Source organism: Corythoichthys intestinalis, chromosome 11 (assembly GCF_030265065.1).
Source record: "Corythoichthys intestinalis isolate RoL2023-P3 chromosome 11, ASM3026506v1, whole genome shotgun sequence".
Lineage (NCBI taxonomy): Eukaryota > Metazoa > Chordata > Actinopteri > Syngnathiformes > Syngnathidae > Corythoichthys > Corythoichthys intestinalis.
Genome location: NC_080405.1, coordinates 32,754,443 through 32,778,810, shown reverse-complemented (window position 1 = coordinate 32,778,810; position 24,368 = coordinate 32,754,443). Strand labels below are relative to the sequence as shown.

Sequence of the window (24,368 nt, the reverse complement as noted above, 5' to 3'; positions counted from 1 at the left end):
AATGTACCGGTCCATTTTTTCCCCCTCAAATACATGTTTGATTGGCTGATGACTAGAACCCCCACTTTCACACAATCCCGACAGAAATACATGTCAATATGCTGCCTCCTCCGCCCCCTTTGAAGAGGAGGGATATTAGAAGGTTTTTTTTTTTTTTTCCGGGCAGCAGCAACAGCCACTGTAAGTAATGTAAAAATATGTCAATGTTGTGAAGGTGGGGAACATGCCACTAATTTTGCTACTGAAAGTCCGACCTGCATCAGAGTTGGCATAACATTAAACTGTGTGAACTTGCTAACGTGTGAAACTCGAGTAGAAAGCTGCCTAGAGGTGTCTTCCAACTATGTATGTTTTCTACTGTCAACTTTAATTCAATTGTGCATTTGTGCATTTATTCATTAATTAAAATGTATTTATTTTGTACTTCATTAAAAAAAAAAAAAGTATATTTGCAGCCTATGCACAAAAACACAACCACTGTAAATTTCCTTGAAATGAAGGAAGCATTTTGGAAAAATGACTTTCTCCCTATGAAAATAATTTTAACTTTTTTCATTTTTATGTAGTAACCAGCTATTTTTGAGAAATGTATCCAATCTGTTTGGTCTTATTAATATCCCTTCCCCAGCAAAAAGTGTACATGCAGCTTATGCTGTAATAGCGTCCCTACCAATGTTGAGACCAAACCTACGCCCTTGGTATATGTTTATCAGATGAAATTTGATTCATTTTGTGGGTTTAAAGCTCTTAAAGTTATCATTGTGGGTTCCTTTACCATGCGTGTTATTGTGATACGCATAAAGATTTAATACTGCATACATTTAGCATATCCAACTGTAATTTCTCACAGTGGTATGAAAAAGTATCTGGACCTTTTGGAATTTCTCACATTTCTGCTTAAAATTACCATCAAATGGGATCTGATCTTTGTCAAAATCACACAGATGAAATAACAGTGCTTTAACTAAAACCACCCAAACATTTACAGGTTTTTATATTTTGAAGAGGATTGTATGCAATTAATGACAGAAGAGGGAGTAATAAGTGAACCATCACAGTTAATATTTTGTGGCCCTCCCCTTTGGCAGCAATGACTTAAACCAGACGCCTACTGTAGCTACAGATCAGTCTGGCAAATCAATGTCTAGCATGAATCATTGTCTTTTGGTCATGCCACAGCATCTCAATGGCGTTCAAGTCTGGACTTTGACTTGGCCACTCCATAACGTGTATTTTGCTATTCTAAAACCGTTTTGAAGTTGATTTACTTCTGTGTTTTGGATCATTGTCTTGTTGCAGCATCCATCCTCTTTTTAGCTTCAACTGTCTGACAGACGGCCTTAGGTTTTCCTGCAAAACATCCTGATAAACTTTTGAATTCATTCTTCCATTAATGATTGCAAGTTGTCCAGGCCCTGAGGTAGCAAAACAACCCCAAATCATGATGCTCCCTCCACCATGCTTCAGGTGTGGATGAGGTTTTGATGTTGGCTCCCAAACAATTCAATTTTGGTTTCGTTTCTTTCTGTGGAGTGCCCAAGTGCCTTTTTGCGAACATTAAACGAGCAACAATTTTTTTTCAGACAGCATTGGCTTCCTCCGTGGAGTCCTCCCATTAACACCATTCTTGTCAACATATAGTTGATGTTTGCACAGAGATGTTGGACTCTGCCAGTGATTTCTGTAAGTCTTTAGCAGACACTCTATGGTTCTTTTTTACCTCTCTGAGTATTCTGCACTGAACTCTTGGCGTCATCTTTGGTGGAGGGTCACTCCTTGGGAGAGAAGCAACAGTGCCAAACTCTATTTATAAACAACTTCTTTGACTGTCAATTGATGAACATCCAGACTTATAGAGATGGTTTTGTATCCTTTCCCAGCTTTATAAAAATCAACAATCCTTGATTGCAGGTCTTCAGACAGCTCTTTTGACCGAAGCAAGATGCACATCAGACAATGCTTCTCATCAAGACATTTCTTACCAGGTGTGTGTTTTATAGTGTGCAGGGCAGCTTTAAACCACTCATCAGTGATTAATTTCAGTTGCTCTTTAAGTCTCCTTAGGCAGAGGGTTCACTTACCTATTTTCCCCCTTCTGTCATTGTTAGCATGCTATCATTAAAATATGAAAACCTTTCAATGTTTGGGTAGTTTTAGTTAAAGCACTGTGTGATTTTGACAAAGATCATATTTGATAGTGATTTTATGCAGAAATGTGAGAAATTCCACAAGGTGCAGATACTTTTTCATACCACGCCCCACTGGTTCTAGTTGTCAATTGATTTCCTTTAAGTGTTGAGAAAATACAGTACAGTCCATGTACTGAGTATGAGAAACATGATGGTATTGTTTGTTCTTGTGTGGGAGTGTGTGTATGTATTCCTTGTTGGCTCTACCAGGAGCCATTTTCAGTGTGCTCAAAATTTTCTGGGATATTTTGTCAACATTAATTTTGGATGATGTCCATAATGATAAGTCATATTTTTCAATGGTCTGACAATTCAACTCATTTAACCTGTACTGCTTGTTTATTTTTTGGGAGGAGGTGGGGGTTCCTAATATGTAATATTGTTTACTGGAGTTTTGTTTCTGGCCTCTTGGTTATAACTATAGGCTAATGCCGAATCATAATTCTTCCCTCATCCTCAAATAATCGTACACTTAAACACATGAAACAAATATTAGCCCCATCAATCAGCATCTGATCTCAGTGACTGCAGCAATGAACATTGCTACCAGCCTCATTCTATGCCGCTCCTGTCCCCACTGTCAGTCACATCAATCTTAAATGTCCCTTATCAACAACAGAGGAAACGTTAATCTGCGACATTGATGCAGAGCCTTCACCAAGATTTCAAATCTTTCATTATTTTTGACACCAGCCCCCATGCTTATTCCTAAACATGTGACTTTCAAATTGTAATTTAACATCAAAATGAACAATTTAACACAACCTGATTCTATTGATACCGGTTTGGTCATATTTTGCCTCACAAAACAGGCACAAAACTATAGTGTAGACTAAGCCTGTCGCAATATGCAATGATTCCATTTATCGCACGATAAATAAAAATGAAGGCGGTAATTTTTCCGGTGCGATTTATCGCCTCGCATGCACGTGCGTGCGCGCGTGCGGCAGACGTGCTGTCAAAATTTTTGATTCCTTGTTACCAACTGGGCAAAATGCATCTTCGTTCCAGGTCCGGCAAAAAATGGCGCCGGAGCCAATCGTTCCCATTATATCCGATTGTTCAACGTATATCTGGGCGCTCCCGTCAGGGGTGACATTTCACACGGGGCGGCTATTTTTCGGCACAACGCCGGATAATGACTCAATGCATTGTATGGCGGCGCGTCAGGACGCAGCGGCTTACAGCTCTCCCTCGAAGTGCACGTTTTTGTATTTTATGTGTGTTTTAAATGTTTGTTTCGCGTCACCCAAGGACTCACACTTAAGCTACACTCGCACTGATCTGATAGACATCGGTAATCGGCAACAAATGACTATTTCCAATGAATTCCACCACACTTTTAACATTCCGGAGGAGCTAGCGAGAACACCGGGGCCTCCGTGGATTGTTGTCGGGTCTGGCAGGCGTAAGAGGCGCAGACGCGAGAGAAAGCAAAAGCGGGGCTGTAGGGCGGGCCTGCTAGCCAAGCTCAGGAAACAGCCACTGAAGCCTCCGCTACCAAGCCTCTTCCTCTCCAACGCCAGATCCCTTGTAAACAAAATGGATGATTTGGAAGTACAGCTTGCTGGGAACCGCTACATCCGTGAAAGCAGCGCACTCATCATTACGGAGACATGGCTACAACCGCAAATCCCCGACGCCTCGGTACAGCTAGCAGGACGCACGCTACATAGATGGGACAGGAATCGCGACCCCGGGAAAAACCGAGGAGGGGGGCTCTGCATTTACGTGAATGAAGGTTGGTGCAACAACAGTACTGTCTTGGACAAACACTGTTCTCCTGACCTGGAATTCGTGTCCGTGAGATGCAGACCTTTCTTTCTGCCGAGAGAGCTAGCAGCTGTTATTATCACTACAGTGTATATACCACCAGATGCTAGCGTCCAAACCGCCCTCTCTCTGCTAGCAAACACCATAAACAATCATCAGCGTGCCTATCCAAACGGTGCGCACATCATAGCTGGAGACTTTAATAAGGCCAACCTTAAAACCGTGCTGCCCCAATTCTACCAACATGTGAAGTGTGCAACGAGGGGCGAGAACACTCTGGACCATGTTTACTCAAACATAAAACATGCTTACAGAGCGATCCCCCTCCCCCACCTCGGACAGTCTGACCATCTTTCCCTGTTCCTACCCCCCGCATACACCCCACTCAGCCGGCAATCAAAGCCACAAAGACACTTAATAACCACCTGGCCTGACGATGCACTCCCCCGGCTTCAGGATTGCTTTGAGCGAACACAATGGGACATTTTCCATCATGAGGACCTGGCCACATTCACGGATGCGGTGCTATCCTACATCAAGCACTGCATTGACACAGTCACCGGGGTGAAAAACATTCGGGTGTTCCCAAATGAAAAAGCATGGATGACTGGCCAGGTACGCGCACTCCTTCGCACCCGAGACGTAGCCTTCAGATCTGGTGACCGAGCGCAATACAGCAGGGCTCGGGCCGACCTGAGGAAAGGTATCAGTGTTGCCAAAGCAGACCACAGGAGGAGGATGGAGGAGCAGCTCACAAACCCCAGGCAGATGTGGCAGGGCATCCAGGCCATCACAAACTACAGGGGCTCTGCTGTGTCAGCCGGGGACTCAAATGCGGCATTAGCGGAGGAGTTGAACAGCTTTTTCGCCCGCTTTGAAGCCCGGGCGCAGCACACAGCCACACCACCCCCTGGACCACCACCTCCGCCTCTACTACAGAACACACCAACTACCAGCACACCTCCACAACCCCCACTTCAACTAACAGCAATCACCGGCACTCCTCAGTTCATCTTGAGGGTGACGCCTGAGGAGGTGAGAGGAGTACTCAGGGCCGTCAACCCCAGGAAAGCCACTGGACCAGACGGAGTACCAGCAAAGGTGCTGAAGGCCTGCGCTGATCAACTAGCACAGGTCTTCACAAACATTTTCAACAGGTCACTGGAGCAAGCCATCATCCCAACCTGTTTGAAATCCGCCACCATCATCCCTGTCCCCAAAAAGTCACCTACAACCTGCCTCAACGACTACCGCCCCATAGCACTCACCCCCGTCATAACGAAATGCTTTGAGAAACTGGTTCTTCGTCACATCAAAACCTGTCTCCCCCCCACCCTGGACCCACATCAGTTTGCATACAGGCCTAACAGATCGACGGAGGACGCAATAGCCACAGCTCTTCACTCTGCGCTGAGCCATCTGGAGAGGAAAGGGAGTTATGTCAGAATGCTCTTCATAGACTACAGCTCAGCTTTCAACACCATCTTACCGGACATCCTAATCCCCAAGTTGTTCAGCCTGGGGCTCCCATCATCTATCTGCTCATGGATTAAAGACTTTTTAATCAACCGGCCCCAACAGGTGAAACTGGGCCGCCACCTTTCATCTACCCGCACACTCAGCACTGGCTCACCGCAAGGCTGTGTGCTGAGCCCACTCTTGTACTCGCTCTACACATATGACTGCAGCCCCTGCCACCCGGAGAACATCATCGTCAAATTTGCTGACGACACTACAGTGGTGGGGATGATAACAGGGGGAAATGAGGTGGCCTACAGGAATGAGGTCCTGAACCTGGAGAGGTGGTGTGCAACTAACAACTTGGCACTAAACATCTCCAAAACAAAGGAACTCATCCTGGACTTCCGGAGAAACAGCACCACTCCTGCCCCCCTATACATCAAAGGTGAATGCGTTGAGCGAGTGCAGTCATTCAAATTTCTAGGGGTCCATATCTCTGCGGACTTATCCTGGTCAACAAACACGTCAGCCTTGGCCAAGAAGGCCCAACAGCGGCTACACTTTCTAAGAGTGCTCAAAAAGGGACAACTGAGCACAAGCCTGCTGGTGACCTTCTACCGTTCCACCATAGAGAGCCTGCTGACCTACGCTGTGTCAGTGTGGCACTCAAGCTGCACAGTGGCAGGTAGGAAAAGACTGCAGAGGGTGACCAACACAGCCCAAAAGATCATCGGCAAATCCCTGCCTTCCCTGGCTGACATCTATGCCTCCAGATGCCTGAACAGAGCAAAACGCATAATAAAGGACACCACACACCCCGGCTTCCATCTGTTCAACCTGCTACCCTCTGGCAGGCGATACAGATCTATATCGGCTAGAACTAATAGACTTAGAGACAGCTTCTTCCCTAAAGCTGTCACAATACTCAACTCCAGTCTGCACTGAGTAACAATATCGTAAACTTTTTTTTTTTTTTTTTTTTTTTTTTCTCTCACTGTTAATAACCAATATTTATCACTGAAAGGTATCACACGTCACTTTTACCTATACTACTGCCACGATCTACAAATGGACTGTAAAACTGAAATGTTTTATTGCACTGTTAATAACCAATATTTATTACCGATGCTGCTATCAAATATCACTTTACCCTTACTTTTTGACCCTTTTTATATTGTTTTATCTTGCGATATGTAAATATATACATATGTAGATATATAAATATTTACATATAGACATATTTTTTAAATTTTGCATATTGGAGACTGTATATACTATTCTGTGTGTAAGTATGTGTGCACTCTATAGGGCAGCTTTGAATTTCATAACACTTTGTGTAATGACAATAAAGGCATTCTATTCTTCTATTCTATTCTCTATTTACAACAAAGTCCGCCAAAACATTGTTACCGACTTGGCTGCTACGAACAACCTCGCTTTGACAACCGACAGCTGAATGGAAATGATGAACATTGAGTGGCAAATTAAGAGCGCTGTGCTTCAAACTCGTCCTGTTTATGAAAGCCGATTGTCATATGCTGGTGTTGTGCAGTAATGAGCAGACGTGACTTCAGCGGCGTTTCCTAACTTTTTTAATGCGCACACACACTAGATATCATGAAATGGCAAACTAAATGTGCTACGTCCCATGCCATTGGCTACGTGAGCCCAGAGTGATGGGACACGTAGTCCATATACTACATAGATGAATTCTAAACTGTCATGACTGAATGGAAGGTAAGAAGGCCAAATCAATCCATACCAGTGACTATAGATAATGTTGCAAATATTGTTAATTCAGTACGTGACACAGATGGATTCGGACCACAAATAGGATGTCTTGCTCATGTAGTAAACCTAGCTGCTAAGAGAGCTGTTGCAATCAACAGTGTGCCCCCCCTCACGTTATAAACAGTAAAAATTGTTCTCAGCACATTTATACAAAACTTTTTCAGATCAGCAAGAAGTAAGCACATAAATATTATGCACTAAAATGCATGTCTATATGATGGCAATTTAATTTTTGCTCGTTAGCAAAAAAAAAAAAAAATTTTTTTTTTTTTAAGAGCATTAAATGTATTGAATCGGATCGAAAATTGTGTCCCCCGTATCGAAAATTGTACCGAACTGTGATTTAACTGTATCGTTGCATCCCTATGGAACACCATTGCAGAAGCTATAAGGGGAAAAGTTTTCATTTGCCTAAATGCTTAAGTTATTAAGTGCAATTTTATTTTCTTTTTTCTTGAAAAACACATTTTATTTATGCTGTGTTTCTGTGCGGTATTAATATTGTTGTCTTTTACTTAAGAGGCATGGTCTATTTTTTATAGTTGTGATTTCTTAAAAAGTATTTTTGGATTCAAGAGTAAATATTTATCGCGTTTAAATGGGTGTACTTGATCTATTAATATATACTGTATTCTCACTGTGTTATTGTAAATTGGTTTTTAAAAAAATTGGGGGGGGCGCAATAATATCGCATATTCTAATAATTTATGAGATAAATTATCGCACACTAAAATTTGTTATTGCGACAGGCCTAGTGTAGACACTGTAACAGTAATAAAGTGTAAGTCAGAATGCTATTATGGATTTTGAGTGGACTCTGTCCAACAATAATGGACAAAAATCAGCTGAATTTTTCCTTTATCCCAGACAATGTATTTTAGGCTGTTTTATTTACCTGACAAAATCAGGACAAAAATCAGGTTTTGCATCCATCTGATACTTACAGACAAATATGGAGAGTTGATTCTGTTACATGAATCTTAGGTCTGTAATCAAAATCACTACAAAGTTTACACAGAATGACCCAATTATGTCTAAAATCTAGAATTCTTTGACATCGATAAACAGTAGTATAGTAGCAACTTCTATTTGTTTGTCTTTTCATTCAGTCGTTTTATTTCAAAATGTGGTCAAAGAAAATACTCTTTTTACTCAAATGCTGCCAAAACTAACCCGACTGTACTGGCTTGAACTTTAATTGCAGTTTAAAGTTTGTGTTCTGTTATCTCTAGTTCTTCGAGGCAGGAATGTGTCCTCCGCTCGACTCAAAATAAAATACTAAAATACTATAAATATAAAACAAAACAGCCGCTAGGCTTTTACTACAACACAATCTCTGACTCATGCAGTGAGTTCAAAATTGTTTAATGCTTAAGCATTGTTTTTGCTGTATTTATTGCTGTTATTTCACTTTAGTGCTTTCTACTGCACTTCCTTCCACTCCACAGATCATGAGTTAACTGGATCCAGAATTAGGCGCCAAATAACAGTTGTCGTGGTCTGTCAGCATTTTTACACGCATGCAAACCAAATGGAATATTTGTAGCTCTTCATGACAAAGAGATATGAAAGAAACTCAATCTCAACTTGAGCTTCTTATCTACACTTTGGTAAAAACTTCTTGGTGCCACACGTGCAATCTGTTAACATCTTTAGAACATCTTTACGGCTCCTTTGAGGAATTGAACCTCCTCAAATCAGTTTGAGGTTAACCAGCGTAGTGACCCGTTGGTCAATCTGTGCTTGCTCATGTGAGAGGAAACAAATGGGAGAACAAGATGTCAAATGAATATCTCTTGCGATCTTTTTCTTCCCTAATGGTTACACAACAATCTGGGAACCAAGTAGCCTGTGGCATCTCTTTTTGCTGTTGAATAATGCTGAGGGACCGTCTATTTATTTATTTATTTTAAATCAAGCGCCAGATGTCACAAACACCGAACAGGAACATGTTTATCCACCAAACACATGAGTGAAGTAAAACCTCATGCAACATAGCAACATAATATATACAGCGGTATAAAAAAGTACCTGATCCTTTTGGAATTTCTCACATTTCTGCATAAAATCGCCATCAAATGTAATGATCTTTTTCAAAATCACACAGAAAACAGTGTCTGCTTTAACTAAAACAACCCAAACATTTATAGGTTTTCATATTTCAATGAGGATAGTATATAAACATTGACGGAAGGGGGATAAATAAGTAAGTGAACCATCACATTTAATATTCTGTGGCCCACCCTTTGGCAGCAAGAATTTCAACCAGACGCTTCCTGTAGCTGCAGATCAGTCTGGCACATCGATCAGGAATAACCTTGGCCCATTCTTCTCTACAAAACTGCTGTAGTTCAGTCATATTCCTGGGATGTCTGGCATGAATCGCTGTCATTAGGTCATGCCACAGCATCTCAATGGGGTTCAAGTCCGGCCTTTGACTTGGCCACTCCAGAATGTGTATTTTGTTCTTCTGAAACCGTTCTGAAGTTGATTTACTTCTGTGTTTTGGATCATTGTCTTGTTGAAGAATCCATCCTGTTTTTAGCTTCAACTTTCTGACAGACGAACTCGGGTTATGCTGCAAAACATCCTGATAAGATTTTGATTTCATTCTTCCATTAATGATTGCAAGTTGTCCAGTCCCTGAGGCGGCAAAACAGCCCCAAATGCTCCCTCCACCATGCTTCACGGTGGGGATAAGGTGTTGATGTTGATGAGCTGTTCCATTTTTCCTCCACATATGGCATTCTGTTTTACTCCCAAACGATTCAACTGTGGTTTCATCAGTCCTCAAAATATTTTGCCAAAACTTCTGTGGAATGTCCAATTGCCTTTTGTGAACATTAAACAAGCAACAATGTATTTTTTTAGACAGCAGTGGCTTCCTCTGTGGAGTCCTCCCATGGACACCATTCTTGGCAATAGTTTTACATATAGTTGATGTGTGCACAGAAATATTGGACTGTGCCAGTGATTTCTGTAAGTCTTTAGCAGACACTCTAGGGTTCTTTTTTACCTCTCTGAATATTCTGCGCTGAATTCACGCTGTCATTTTCGTGAATGGCCACTCCTTGGGAGAAAAACAACAGTGCCAAGTTCTCTCCAGTTGTAGACAACTTCTCTGACTGTCGATTAATGAACATCCAGACTTTTAGAGATGTTTTTTTTCAATCCTTTCCCAGCTTTATACAAATCAGCAATCGTTGATCGCAGATCTTCAGACAGCTCTTTTGACCAAGGCATGATGCACATCCATTAGACAATGCTTCTCATCAAAACAATTCTTACCAGGCGTGTGTTTTATTGTGGGCAGAGCAGCTTTAATCCACTCATCAGTGATTGGGCACACACCTGACTTAAATTGGTTTCAGTTGCTCTTTAAGTCTCCTTAGGCAGAGGGTTCACTTACTTATTTTACCCCATATGGTATTGTTTGCATGCTATCCTTATTAAGATATGAAAACCTATACAAGTAAATGGTGGTTTTAGTTAAAGCAGACACTGTTTTTACATCTGTGTGATTTTGACAAAGATCAGATCACGTTTAATGGTAATTTTATGCAGAAATGTGAGAAATTCCAAAAGGTTCAGAAACTTTTTCCATACCACTGTAAGCCATGATTCCAACAAGTGATATGCACAAAATTTTTGTCATCACCCCGTAGTTATGGTAGTCATGGCAGCATACACGGAAAATCAGATAACCTGTTTTCCGGATTTGTATCACTTGACATTCACAATGCAGGTGCGACGGCAGTTGTAATGTTCATGTCGGTCAAGAGCTGTGGGCAACATTGCTCAACAAAGCAGATGCATAAGATGGATGAAAATCTATGGATGTAGTAATTTCTTATTTCACAAGTACAATTAAAATACCATGTTTAGTGAATATATATTTTAATTATCAAATTCTCTAATATTTTGTCGCTGTTTTCCATATTATTATTTGTAATTGATTGTCAAAAAACAGATATCGTATTTTATGTGTTTGTTTAAACAGAAATGAAAACCGAACTGTCAAGCTTCTTACAAACGTGAATACCGTCTGAAATTGTTAGTGTCTCAAAATGTTTTCTCTGTGATGGATGCATTGATGGATGTTTCAAAGCCCTTAAACACGATGGTATACTCAGTGTAACCTTCTCTAGCTTCTCTCTGCATGGGATCCCATCGGCTTGTACTGTACAATACATGTACGCCAACGCCCCTGACCCTCAGCCAAAACACAGTAGCTATAACAATGTTCTGAGAACTTCATGTTCTACTTGACTTCGTCATGTTGTTCACTCAGATTTTGCGCACAGAGGAAGTGGATTTTACTATTGTGACCTCTCACCCACAGAGCCACATTTTCCACCAGGGGGACAGTTTTAGGGGTCCAGTTTGTGGTCACAGTCTTCCCAGGGTCTAACCAGCTAGGAAAGACCTCTTATATAAAATAAACAAAGTACACTTCCCAGCAAAACAAACATGTGAGTGTAAGCAATATTAGGGTGTTTGAAACATCATTTGTGTAAGCCTCTTTATTAGTATGCATGATTTATCTGTTTCCCCTGTACAGATGAAAAGGGACTTTAATACAAACAAACAAAAAGTAGATTAGCTCATTTTCAGGAATAACATCGGAGATAACGCTGTTTAATTGCAGCAAGACTCCACAGCAATGAATTTTAACGAGTCCAAAGACTGAAAACAAACTTGGGATGAGCTGCAAAATGATAATGGAATGAGAAAAATATAATTGCCTGTTTGATAAATGCTCATTGAGGGTTTAAGTTTGAGTTCAGTACTCTCTGCTCTATTGCCCCCCTTATCTGCAGCCCGTAAAGGAGTCTCTTCAGCTGCTACACAGTCACACCATACTGTTCATCGCTGTGCCTCACAGTTGGAGTCCAAGCGAAGTGAAGGGCCAATTACTATCTGTTTACAGGAGTAAACCCATGCTGGAATGCCATGAATTCCATATAAGTGAAAGTGTCTACTAGTGCTCTGCTTTCAACAGATCAATTGTCTGCAGATAGGATAAAGTCAGAATGGCCCTGCAAATATTGACAAAGGTCAAAGGAGAATGTTGAGTTAAAAACAAGTGAAAGGAAGATATACCGACTATGCAATTCTAGCACATGCATGCACAAAAAAATAATACTGTAGAGGCTGTATCAAATAGTATGTTGTTACAAAGACAAAAATATTCAGTTTTTATTGATGCTGTAAGTAAAGTATGACTGCAACAATATTTTTGTTATTCTACTTGTAGATAAGAATTGTTTCGACTTAATATCATAACAGCATATTGTTTATTCTACGGTATATAAGGACTTGTTGGAAGTGCTTTTGAATGCATTAAGAAATGTCCACTGAGTAAAAAAATGTTGGTACAATAATACAGTGGGGCAAATAAGTATTTAGTCACCCTCCAATTGTGCAAGTTCTCCTACTTGAAAAGATTAGAGAGGCCTGTAATTGTCAACATGGTTAAACTTCAACCATGAGAGACAGAATGTGGAAAAAAAATTACATTGTTTGATTTTTAAATAATTTATTTCCAAATTAGAGTGGAAAATAAGTATTTGGTCACCTACAAACAAGCAAGATTTCTGGCTATCAAAGAGGTCTAACTTCTTCTAACGAGGTCTAACGAGGCTTCACTCGTTACGTTGTATTAGTGGCACCTGTTTTAACTCATTATCATTAAAGACACCTGTCCACAACCTCATTCAGTCACACTCCAAACTCCACTATGGCCAAGACCAAAGAGCTGTCGAAGGACACCAGAGACAAAATTGTAGACCTGCACCAGCCTGAGAAGACTGAATCTGCAATAGGTCGAATGCTTGGTATAAAGAAATCAACTGTGGGAGCAATTATTAGACAATGGAAGACATACAAGACCACTGTTAATCTCCCTCGATCTGGGGCTCCATGAAAGATCTCACCCCGTGGCATCAAAATGATAACAAGAACGTTGAGCAAAAATTCCAGAACCACACGGGGGACCTAGTGAATGACCTACAGAGAGATGGGATTACAGTAACAAAGGCTACTATCAGTAACACAATGCGCCGCCAGAGACTCAAATCCTGCACTGCCAGACGTGTCCCCCTGCTTAAGCCAGTACACGTCCAGGCCCGTCTGCGGTTCGCTAGTGAGCATTTGGATGATTCAGAAGAGGACTAAAATAGAACTTTTTGATAGAAACGCAGGTTCTTGTGTTTGGAGGAGAAAGAATACTGAATTGCATCCGAAGAACACCATACCCACTGTGAAGCATGGGGGTGGAAACATGCTTTGGGGCTGGTTTTCTGCAAAGGGACCAGAACGACTGATCTGTGTGAAGGAAAGAATGAATGGGGCCATGTATCGAGAGATTTTGAATGAAAATCTCATTCCATCAGCAAGGGCATTGAAGATGAGACGTGGCTGGGTCTTTCAGCATGACAATGATCCCAAACACACAGCCAGAGCAACAAAGGGGTGGCTTCGTAAAAAGCATTTCAAGGTCCTGGAGTGGCCTAGCCAGTTTCCAGATCTCAACCCCATAGAAAATCAGTGGAGCGAGTTGAACCAGCAACAGTGTGTGAAAAGCTTGTGAAGAGTTACAGAAAACGTTTGGCCTTCATTATTGCCAACAAAGGGTACATAACAAAGTATTGAGATGAACTTTTGGTATTGACCAAATACTTATTTTCCACCATGATTTGCTAATAAATTCTTTAAAAATCAAACAATGCGATTTTCAGTTTTTTTTTTTTTCACATTCTGTCTCTCATGGTTGAGGTTTACCCATGTTGACAATTACAGGCCTTTCTAATATTTTCAAGTGGGAGAACAATTTGTGGTTGACTAAATACTTATTTGCCCCACTGTAATTCATATGCCCAACACGCAAGTCTTCTATGCTTGTTTTCACCCCATTTTTGGTATGCATAAAACTGCAAAATATGGTTGACACATTTCCAGAGGTTGGTAGAGTAGCCAAAAATTTTACTCAAATAAGAAAAGTATTACTTCAAAATAAAATTACTCAAGTAAAAGTAGTTTTTTTTTAATATGGTATTTTTTTCTCAGCAAGTTATCTATATTAACTGTTAATATTATACTCTATAAATACTATTATATAACCACATTAAGACAAAGTAATATAAAAAATATCATTGAATTCCGGCAAGAGAAAAAAAGAAATGAAGCATCATTCACCTCTAGTGGAGAAAACATATTTCCTATTGTGAAACTAAAAGAATTATCTCCTGTTTTCCATGGTCAATCGGTGCTGAATAAAAACTGGGAGAGAGATTAAAATCTGCGCTCTTGGGTCAAAAAGGTCAAATACTTCATTTTTAATGGTGCTTCAAAGACGCCACGTGATTGAACAGGCTGACGAGATCATAGAACGGCCACTATTGGCGTCTCTGGCGGGAAAAAAAAAATTTCTTCATCACAAGCCTACTTAAGTAAAAGTATGGCGTGGTAAAACTACTCTTAGAAGTACATTATCCTCAAAAAGTTACTTCAGTAAATGTAGTGGACTAAATGTAACGCGTTACTAAGCACCTCTGCACATTTCACATAATTATGAAAAAAAAAAAAAGATATTGTTTCAAATCATGGGTACTTATTTATGTCGTAAAGGACTATTTTGCAACATACTATATATTTCAGTTCGGGCTACAGCATAAGGTTCAGTGTGAACTCACATCAGGCCAATGACTGTCATTTAATATGTTAACCTGTATTTGTTTTGTAAGTCTATCTTTGAGAGGAGGCCTTCACCTTCACCACTATGGGAGCCATCATAGCTGAATTCAATCATGTCCAATCAACGTGGCTCTTTTTATTCCCTAAAATGTGGTTCTCTTGTCACACGCAATTTTCGGCAGAAGCTTAATTGTGCCATGATGTAAGTGCCTTTGGACTGCCTTCCAACCCAGATCCTTCGTTTGGACTGAGTTTTCTGCCACTAATTTGTCACTTTGCTGGGCTCTTCACCCCAGACGCACCTTCGTTCTCCTGGAACCATGACCAGTGATCATATAATGTACATTATATGACCATTTTAAAAGGCAAAATGCTGGACCCTACCGAGCCATCATCTGTTCTGCTCAGTGTCAGCTTTCTCGGAGCTATTAGGACACGTCACGATCTGATAGATAGTCAATGGAGCAGAGTGCACACACATCTGAGCAGGCGTGTAAACAGAGGCGTGCATGGCAGTGTTAGATTAAGTGTATCAGGTTGAGCAGGTACTGTATTGAAGCAGACACAAACGCATGCTCACACCATTGATCATAGGAGCAGTGATGTAATCAGTCATAGGGCTTTGCGTGCATCCTTCATTAACTTGCAACCGTGGCTTTAATGAAAAAGCACTGGAGAGAATCTCTCACTGTTTTTGTCCTTCCTCTTTCTCCCTTTTTTCCCTTCCATCCCCACATTCACTCCCTGCAATATATGTTCATCTCTGCTCCTCGTTCATCTCCCTCCCACCCTCCCTCACATGCCCTAGCGGCTGCCTTGACTTCCGCTGGGACAAAGTAAATATTTCCCATGGCTTATCTGACCGCTGGCAGAGTAAGACAGTGTGAGGATAATTAACAAGTAGCCTCCATTTCTCAAATCACAGGACCTAGTGGGGTTTAAGGCCATTTGGCTACCTTAAACCCCACAGGGCTTCATCAACTCAAGGGCCAACACAGAAATTCAGTTTCTTCCTAGTTCCTTCAATACAACGTGTAACACCTGTTGTATAACACTGCAAATTCATGTTTCCCACTGCAAACGAACACTGATGATGCTGCAGTTTTTAGGGCTTGGAACTCTCCAGTTGTCTGTATGTCGGAGCCTAATAGAAACTCAAAGATGTGTATGTAACAACGACTGACTAAAAATAAAATACTGTAATAATAAACACAACATAACTGCAAGGGGAAAAAAATGTCACTCTGATGATCAGCGAAATAGCTCTGATGTGGTTGGATGTGTGCAAAACTTCCATCTTAACTTGATTATGTCTCTCATTGTCCTTTCCGCTAGAAACAAAAAAGGGGGGTTTTAAATGAAAACAATATATTTGTGAATGCTGGCCTATGTCCAGGTACAGTCCCACCCCTCTGATGATGACAGTGTGACGTATGTGCACCTTCCCCTCTTGTGCAATCATCATGGGAGCTATAAGACCCCCCCATAACCTCATCTGGTTTCTCAGAGGCATCAGGCCATGCCCAGCGCTCAAACTCTCTGAGGCACGATATGGTCCGTAACTCTTAAATGAGAGGGGGCCAGTGCAAAGACATGAACTCTTGTCAAATGAGGTACTAAAGCTGCTCAACCTATTGGACTCCACAAACAAACCCTTAAGGTAAAAAAATATATCTTTTTCTTCAAGTTTATGAAATAACTTCACCTTGTTTTTTTTTGTTTTTTTATGTCATGCATGAAAATAAGTTTGATGTAATCCCTCATGTTTGCATGCCCGACAGCCTTCTTTGAATTTGATTATTTCTCTATTAATAATGTATTTTCTGTCACCAGCAAACCAGGCGCTTCCTCTAATATCAAATTAAACTTGACACACTGTTCATATATGGTATGAATGTTTTAAAGCTTAATTTCAGGTATTAATATGGAAGACATGTTTTGAGTCAAATCCAATAAGCAGGCGAGACATCTTCATTTGGATTTCATTAAAATGTGACTGCTAAAAATGTTTTAACTTGCATATAGTATCCAATAAAATGCTCGACCCAAATGCTGAGGTTTTTTCATATTCATAAAAGGTAGCTTACTTTGGTTTTTTTCTTCCTTCCAGCCAACCTCGGAACACTGAAAGGACAGAAGTGGATTTTTTTCCCCATGATGGCAGTCCTAAATGACAGTACCCCCTTGAACTCAACCTTATTTCCTTGTACGACCAAAAACATTGAAAACCAGAATTGCACTGATTGGCCTAAGGTGCCTATGATCACAATCATCCCCACTATCTACAGCATTATTTGCGTTCTGGGCATCATTGCCAACACTCTGGCCGTGTGTGTATTGGCCCACACTAGCACCTCAAGGAGAACTGTCGCCAACACTTTCATGCTTAATCTTTGTGTATCGGACCTTCTATTCCTGCTGTCTCTTCCACTGTGGGCTGTGTACTATTCACAAGGCTACAACTGGCCGTTTGGACAATTGGTGTGCAAGATCTCCGGGAGTCTCCATAATCTTAACCTTTACGCGTCCATATTCTTCATCACTTGCATGAGCATGGACCGATACCTCGCTTTGGTGCATCCACTGCGCTCTCAGAGTGTTCGAGACCCGAAACGGGCCAAGCTCATTTGCATCCTAGTGTGGATTCTGGCGTTTGCTTGCACGGCGCCAACTATGGCACTGAGGACCACTCACTACATCAAGGAGTATGATGTGGAAGCCTGTGCGATTATCTATCCAGATCACGTCTGGTATCAGACCCTGGCCTGGATGAAAGTACTTCTAGGCTTTTTGCTGCCGATGATCATCATCTCTTGTTGTTATTGTGCAATTGGCCGACACTTCCTGGCTGGTTCTGGACTCGTACGTCAGCGGAAGGGAGCATGCTCAAGCAGTACATTTAAATCTTCAGGATCACAGGACAGCTGCAGTAAACCAGAGAGACCCCCGACCCCATGTGTGAACCCCAGCTCAAGCGGAGGCAGACCCAAGGAGGGGAGAGGACTGGAAAGAGTCTTGTGGACTGTGGCTGCTGTTGTCTTGGCTTTCTTCTTTTGCTGGTTCCCATTCCATTGTGTGACATTTATAGACATACTGCAGAGTAATGGCTGGTTGGGCAGCTGCTGGGCAAATTGGACCATCAGAAACCTCACACCCCTCACCCTCTGTTTGGGCTTCTCTAACTCTGCCATTAACCCGGTGCTGTACTGTTTCATTGGAAATCATTTCCGGGGTCGACTAGGCGCCCTTAGTAAGGGTCTGTGTGCACGTTTGAAGGCTCCTGATGAGGATAACAGTCAAAAGAGGGGCTCCTTCAGCACTAGGCTCAGTTCTTTCTCCCGAAAGCTTAGTGACTTGAAAGATCTGGCAATTGTTGAAGCATCTGCCCATACTTAAGCAACTGATTGGGTACCTTAAAACTGGGCAAGTATACAAAAATAAAGAGGGGGAAATAATGTAACCTGAAGATTGAAACTACTTTTCCATAGCTAATTAGAGTAATAAGATGAAAATTTCTTCATGCAAAGTAAGAAGGAAATGAAGCTTACCGTTTTTCTTGATAACACATGAAATAAAGTTCCAGAGTTGTTACTGTTCAATAACCTTCAAATACTGTATTTTTTCTCTATCTGATATCTACTGGCTGTGTGATGTCATCATGAATTAAAGTTCCAGAGTTGTTACTGTTCAATAACCTTCAAATGCTGTATTTTTTTCTCTATCTGATATGTACTGGCTGTGTGAATAGAGGATCACATGGCTTTCATAGAACCCATTGTGGAGCCGGAAGACGTGTTGATGCAGTCTAAATGGACTTTTCTGCACATCCTTGAAAATAAGAAAAAAATATTTCGGGAGAAAAATACTTTGTTGTCACATTGTGCCTGTTCCTCAATGACTACGCTGAAATGGTCTGGATACCAAACCAAGGATGACTACCTTTGGTATGTTATCTTTATGTTTTATTGTTTTTCAGAGTTGTTGTTGTGTAGTTAAAGCTTTTGACATGTGCCGAGGCATCTTTTTGTGCCATGTCTTATAGGATGTTAACTTGACATCGCTCCCTCAAGTTGCATAACACTTCGACACATCAATGCAGACATCTTCGATAATGGAAATAATTGGATGAATATACATATATGTATATGGGTGTATACATATAGAATTTTAAAAAAGACAATTTCAAAATAAAATTGAAAAAATGAGAGAAACATTATTATTCCCTCCTCCTTGGAATAACCTCGCAAAAGATTGCACATATCAAGGCTGCCTAGCAAAGTCTCACACAGATGCTCCGATGATGCATTCCAGTCAATTGATTATCTCTGTCTTCTATTTGTGTCTAGTATAGATCTTCCACATGCCAAATGACCCTGGTCTGCCACTATGTGTGAACACATTTTTTGTTTTCCCTGCTGATGGCTTACAAGCAAGGATGTAGATTTGGTCTCAACATTGGTAGGGACGATATAACTTGCATGTACACTTTTTGCTGTGGACGGGACATTAATAAGACGAACCACATTATTGAACGTGGGTCAGGGCTACATTTCTCATGAATATGAACCTAATTAATTGATAGACTAAATGATCAATACAAAATAAATCTTTGTAATCTGACTTATACTAACTGTCACGTGTATTGGTTCAGGTGATAAACCGATCGAGTCAAGCCTTTGTTTTCAACAACTATGAAAGAAACATTTTGAAAACTTTTAGAAAAAGTCTGGATTTTGTAAGCAAATTTAAATTGCAATATTTGAACATAAATTATATTACATCCACAATAAATAAAAACTTGTTAATAATCTCTTAACTATCCAGGAATGCAAAAAAAATAAACATTTGTTTTAAGAGCACTCGTCTGTCTAAATTAAATATAACTGAAAAAATTCCTTAGTCAGGTTATAACAAAAATAAATAAAAATGGAGCCTTCCTTCAGGTAGAACACTGCTGCTTTTGTCCAAAAGTACAGCAAAACGTAACAAAAAATGAAATTCTTTTAACATTGATTATGATTAATGGATGATTATCTGAAAAAAATTCTGCATAGGCTGCAAGTAGAAATATTTTAATAGGGATGTCCCCAATCCGATAACGTGATCAGGAATCAGGCCGATTGGGTCATTTTTGGAAGGATCGGAATTGGGTGAAAAGGATCAGGTTTTGATTTATTATCATTATTTTTTTTAGGGGCTAATAAGTAACAAAATAATCAAGAAATACTATGATATTGCTAAAAGAAACAAAAATACATGTTTTATACTCCCGGAAAATGCGGAAGAGGAACTGTAACATGTTTGGAACTTTTGTTTAAAAAAAAAAAAAAAATTTAATTAATTAATTTTTAAAAAACACAGTTTTTGTCCTCGGTACTGGATCGGGACTCGGTATCGGCAGATCCTCTAAATCAGTTGACACGGACTCTGGTGCAAAAAAATGTGATCAAGACATCCCTATTTTTTAAATAAATAATTTAGAAAATAAATATATACTGTACATTTTAAATAAATGCAAGTCATCAGCCAATCAAACGTGCGTTTGAGGGGAAAAAATGGACAGGCACATACAGCAAGTGAGAGAGGGTAAATGGAAGTCTGAACATGATGAAAATAATTCACTTAATAATGGTAGGGTCAATTCTATCCTTACAACATGTGAAGGCAATCTACATTTCCTATATAAACAAAGTCATTATATAATGTAAATAAGGTTGCTTAAAAGTTGGTGGGGACAATTGGAGCATCCTGAAAAGTTGCCAGTGTTATTTCTCTACCGTCCCTATGCAAACCTACGCCCTTGCGTACATGAAAAACCAAATCTGATTTTTATTACCGTAATAACAGTATGACAGTGGTGGACGATGTATTCGTGGTGTTTCAAGTATTATGTGTAGTATTTTTAATGATAGGCTATGATTATTGCTCTAACAAACAAAGAACAAAGTAGAAATATCTGCTTATATTTACACTGCTGGCCAGAAGTATTGGCACCCCTGCAATTGTGTCAGATAATGCTCAATTTCTCCCAGAAAATGATTGCAATTACAAAAGCTTTGGTAAAAACATCTTTATTTTACTTGCAATGAAAAAACAGAAAAGAGAATGGGAAAAATGGTAGTCTTCAGACTTCCTAATGCCATGCACACGGTCAAGCAGTCCAGTGCCAGAGGCAGCAAAGCAACCCCAAAACATCAGGGAACCTCCGCCATGTTTGACTGCGGGGACCTTGTTCTTTTGTTTGAAGGCCCCCCCGAAAGATAGTATGGGTTGACACTGTTGTACACTCGGACTGCAGGACAGGTTGAACTTGTTTGGATGTTGGTCGAGGTTCTTCATCTACCATCCGCACAATCTTTTGTTGAAATCTCTTGTCAATTTTTCTATTCCGTCCACATCTAGGGAGGTTAGCCACAGTGCCATGGGCTTTACACTTATTGATGACACTGCGCTCGGTAGACACAAACACATTCAGGTCTTTGGAGATGGACTTGTAGCCTTGAGATTGCCAATGCTTCTTCACAATTTTGCTTCTCAAGTCCATAGACAGTTCTTTGGTCTTCTTTCTTTTCTCCGTGCTCAATGTGGTACACACAAAGACACAGGACAGAGGTTGAGTCAACTTTAACCCATTTTAACTGGCTGAAAGTGTGATTTAGTTATTACCACCACCTGTTATGTGCCTCAGGTAAGTAACAGGTGCTATTAATTACACAAATGAGAGAAGCATCAGATGGTTATTCAAAGGATGCCAATACTTTTGTCCGGCCCATTTTGGAGTTTTGAGTAAAATGATAATGATTTTTTTTTATCCCATTCTCTTTCGTGTTTTTTCATTGCAAGCAAAATAAATGAAGATATTACTACCAAGGCATTTGTAATGTCAATCATTATATGCAGTGGGGAGAACAAGTATTTGATACACTGCCAATGGGTTTTCCCATTGTTAGTGTATCAAATACTTGTTCTCCCCACTGTGTATATATATATATATATATATATATATGTATATATATATGTATATATATAATGTGTGTGTGCGTATGTGTGTGTGTGCGTGAGTATGTATGTATGGCAGAAAACACAGACAAGACCGAAAAAGCGGTTTCTGCTCTTGAACTCATCTTTAAAATAAATTGAGCCAAAACTTTAAGCCAAAAGAACTGTTGTGTTTATATGCTGCCATAGCAGATTCATGGTGCATGAAGCCCCCGAACTATTTTTAATTTGTCCGTTTTACCCTGGAAACCCCTGTTTACAGACGTCGCGCAACCGCTTTTGTTTCAACCCAGCCATAAAGAGAAGGTAAGGAATTATATTATCATTTAAAATGTCTGTCATTTTTAGCTTAGAACCATTAATTGATGTCTAATATTTCTTTAAAAAAAAACGAACAATTTTTTCACTCGCATATTTTAAACTTTCAAACAAATGACATCACGATGAAAAAAAGTGGTGTCTGTAAATAAGTGACGGATATCTACCTCATATCTATCGCTTAATTGTATTTTTTTTTTTGTTACTGTCGCATATTTCCCGATATGTTAAATGATAAATAATCGATTCAAACAAAAAAAAAAACATACAAAAAAAAAAAAAAACTTTTTAAAGGGTAAATATATGAAAAATAAAATCTCGACCACTCCATGATGTCTGCGATTTCTGCATCATGAACCTTGTTATATTACCATGTTTCACCCATAAAATCCCCAAAAATCTTAGCCTGGTACTCCAGACTCACCGCTGTTCCAGCTGTTGAGTCTGGCCACCATTAAGCAGATAAAATTTCCAGGGCGGAGCAAGCCACAGCACACAGACCGCGGAGTGGACCAATCAGCGACGGGCGGGACGAGGGACTTGTGCGCGGAAGTAACCATACGAGGAGAGCGGACTTTATTCAACATGGCAAGCGCGAGACAGACTGTTGTCAATGACTTGTGTCGATGTGTTTTTGGTAATTTAAAACTGATTTTACCGTGGATTGGAACATATTCTCGGCTCTCCCGTTCGCCATCTGTGTTGTTGTGGACTTCCAATGTAGAAGAGTGACGTTGCTTGTTAAGAACACGTCACGCAAATAAACGAATCTGATTTGTTGATTGATTTTGTACTTGCTCGAGAGGCCGTTAATCGGCTGGGTCCCAGACTATACTCTCAGTGTTTGAAAAACACAGGGAGAACAGTCTGGCTATGCCAGCCAGGCAACAAAAATCTGGCTGTGGCCATTCGCATCTGTGTCTTGACACTTGGTGATACATGCTACATGGAGTTTTTGAATCAAAAGAAGGTCAGTATGCAATAATATCTCGTTAAAATCATGGCGTCTTTAATGATGCTCTCTCATGCTCTCACGCTCAGTTAAGGTTTCACTGTTTACATACATATATATATATTTATATATATATATATATATATATATTTTTTTAAATGCGCTCCTGTATAAAATTTTTCTTCCCCCAGAAAATTGAGATTTTAAGCTTTCATGATGTATCACTCATGCATATAGGACAATTTTGAGATTTGGCTAAATTGGGGGTCTCAGAGCGGAACTTCTGAGTGTTTTCCGCCATTAAAAAAAAAAAATCGTCTCGCTCACCCGGGCAGTATGGTTTTTCCCCTTTCAAGCTCGTGTCCTCTACCAGAGGCCTGGGAGCTTGAGGGTTCTGCGCAGGATCTTAGCTGTCCCTAGGATTGCGCTCTTCTGAACGGAGGTGTCAGACATTGTTCCTGGTATCTGTTGGAGCCATCCACCCAGCTTGGGGGTTACTGCCCCTAGTGTCCCAATCACTACTGGCACCACTGTTGCCAACCCATTATATTTCTCCAGCTGTTCGTGTTCTTCTTTCCTGATGTTGCTATCGTTCGGGATTTATATATATATACAGTATATATATGTATAATATACATATATGGTGGAAAACACAGACGACTGAAAAAGCAGTTTCTGCTCTTGCACTCCTCTTTAAAAGAAACTGCTGTATTTTACGCCAAAACAAATGTTGTGTTTGATAGAACTATATGTCTATTTGCTGCCATAGCAGATTCATGGCGCATTCAGCCCCCGAACTATTTTTAATTTGCCCGTTTTACCCTCAAAACCCCCGTTTACAGACGTCGCGCAACCGTTTTTGTTTTAACCCAGCCATGAAAACAAGGTAAGTAATTATATTTATTTTTTCAAAATGTCTGTCATTTTTAGCTTAGAATCATTAATTGATGTCTAGTATTTTGTTTAAAAAAATAAAAAACGACTTTAAAAATTATTCACTCGCATATTTTAAATTTTTAAACAAATTATGTCACAATGAAAAAAATGGCATCTGTAAAAAACTCACGGATATCTACCTCATAACTATCGCTAAATTGTATTTATTTATTTTTTTTTTGTTACTGTTGCATTTTCCTCAACATGTTAGATGATAAATAATCGATACAAATAAAAAAAAACTGAAAAAAATA

General features: G+C 40.1%; 1 protein-coding gene across 1 annotated transcript; it reads left to right on the top strand.

Moving 5' to 3' along the window:
* Positions 1-16,419: 16,419 nt before the first annotated feature.
* agtr2 (angiotensin II receptor, type 2) lies at positions 16,420-19,519 on the top strand. Its single transcript, XM_057850595.1, has 2 exons — positions 16,420-16,569; positions 17,020-19,519. The coding sequence occupies exon 2, from the start codon at positions 17,064-17,066 to the stop codon at positions 18,303-18,305; it is 1,242 nt and encodes a 413-aa protein (XP_057706578.1). The 5' UTR covers positions 16,420-16,569; positions 17,020-17,063; the 3' UTR covers positions 18,306-19,519.
* Positions 19,520-24,368: the final 4,849 nt, after the last annotated feature.

Bases quoted from the DNA above. Each gene is read 5' to 3' on its own strand.
- agtr2 (XM_057850595.1), top strand. From the start codon at position 17,064: ATGATGGCAGTCCTAAATGACAGTACCCCCTTGAACTCAACCTTATTT.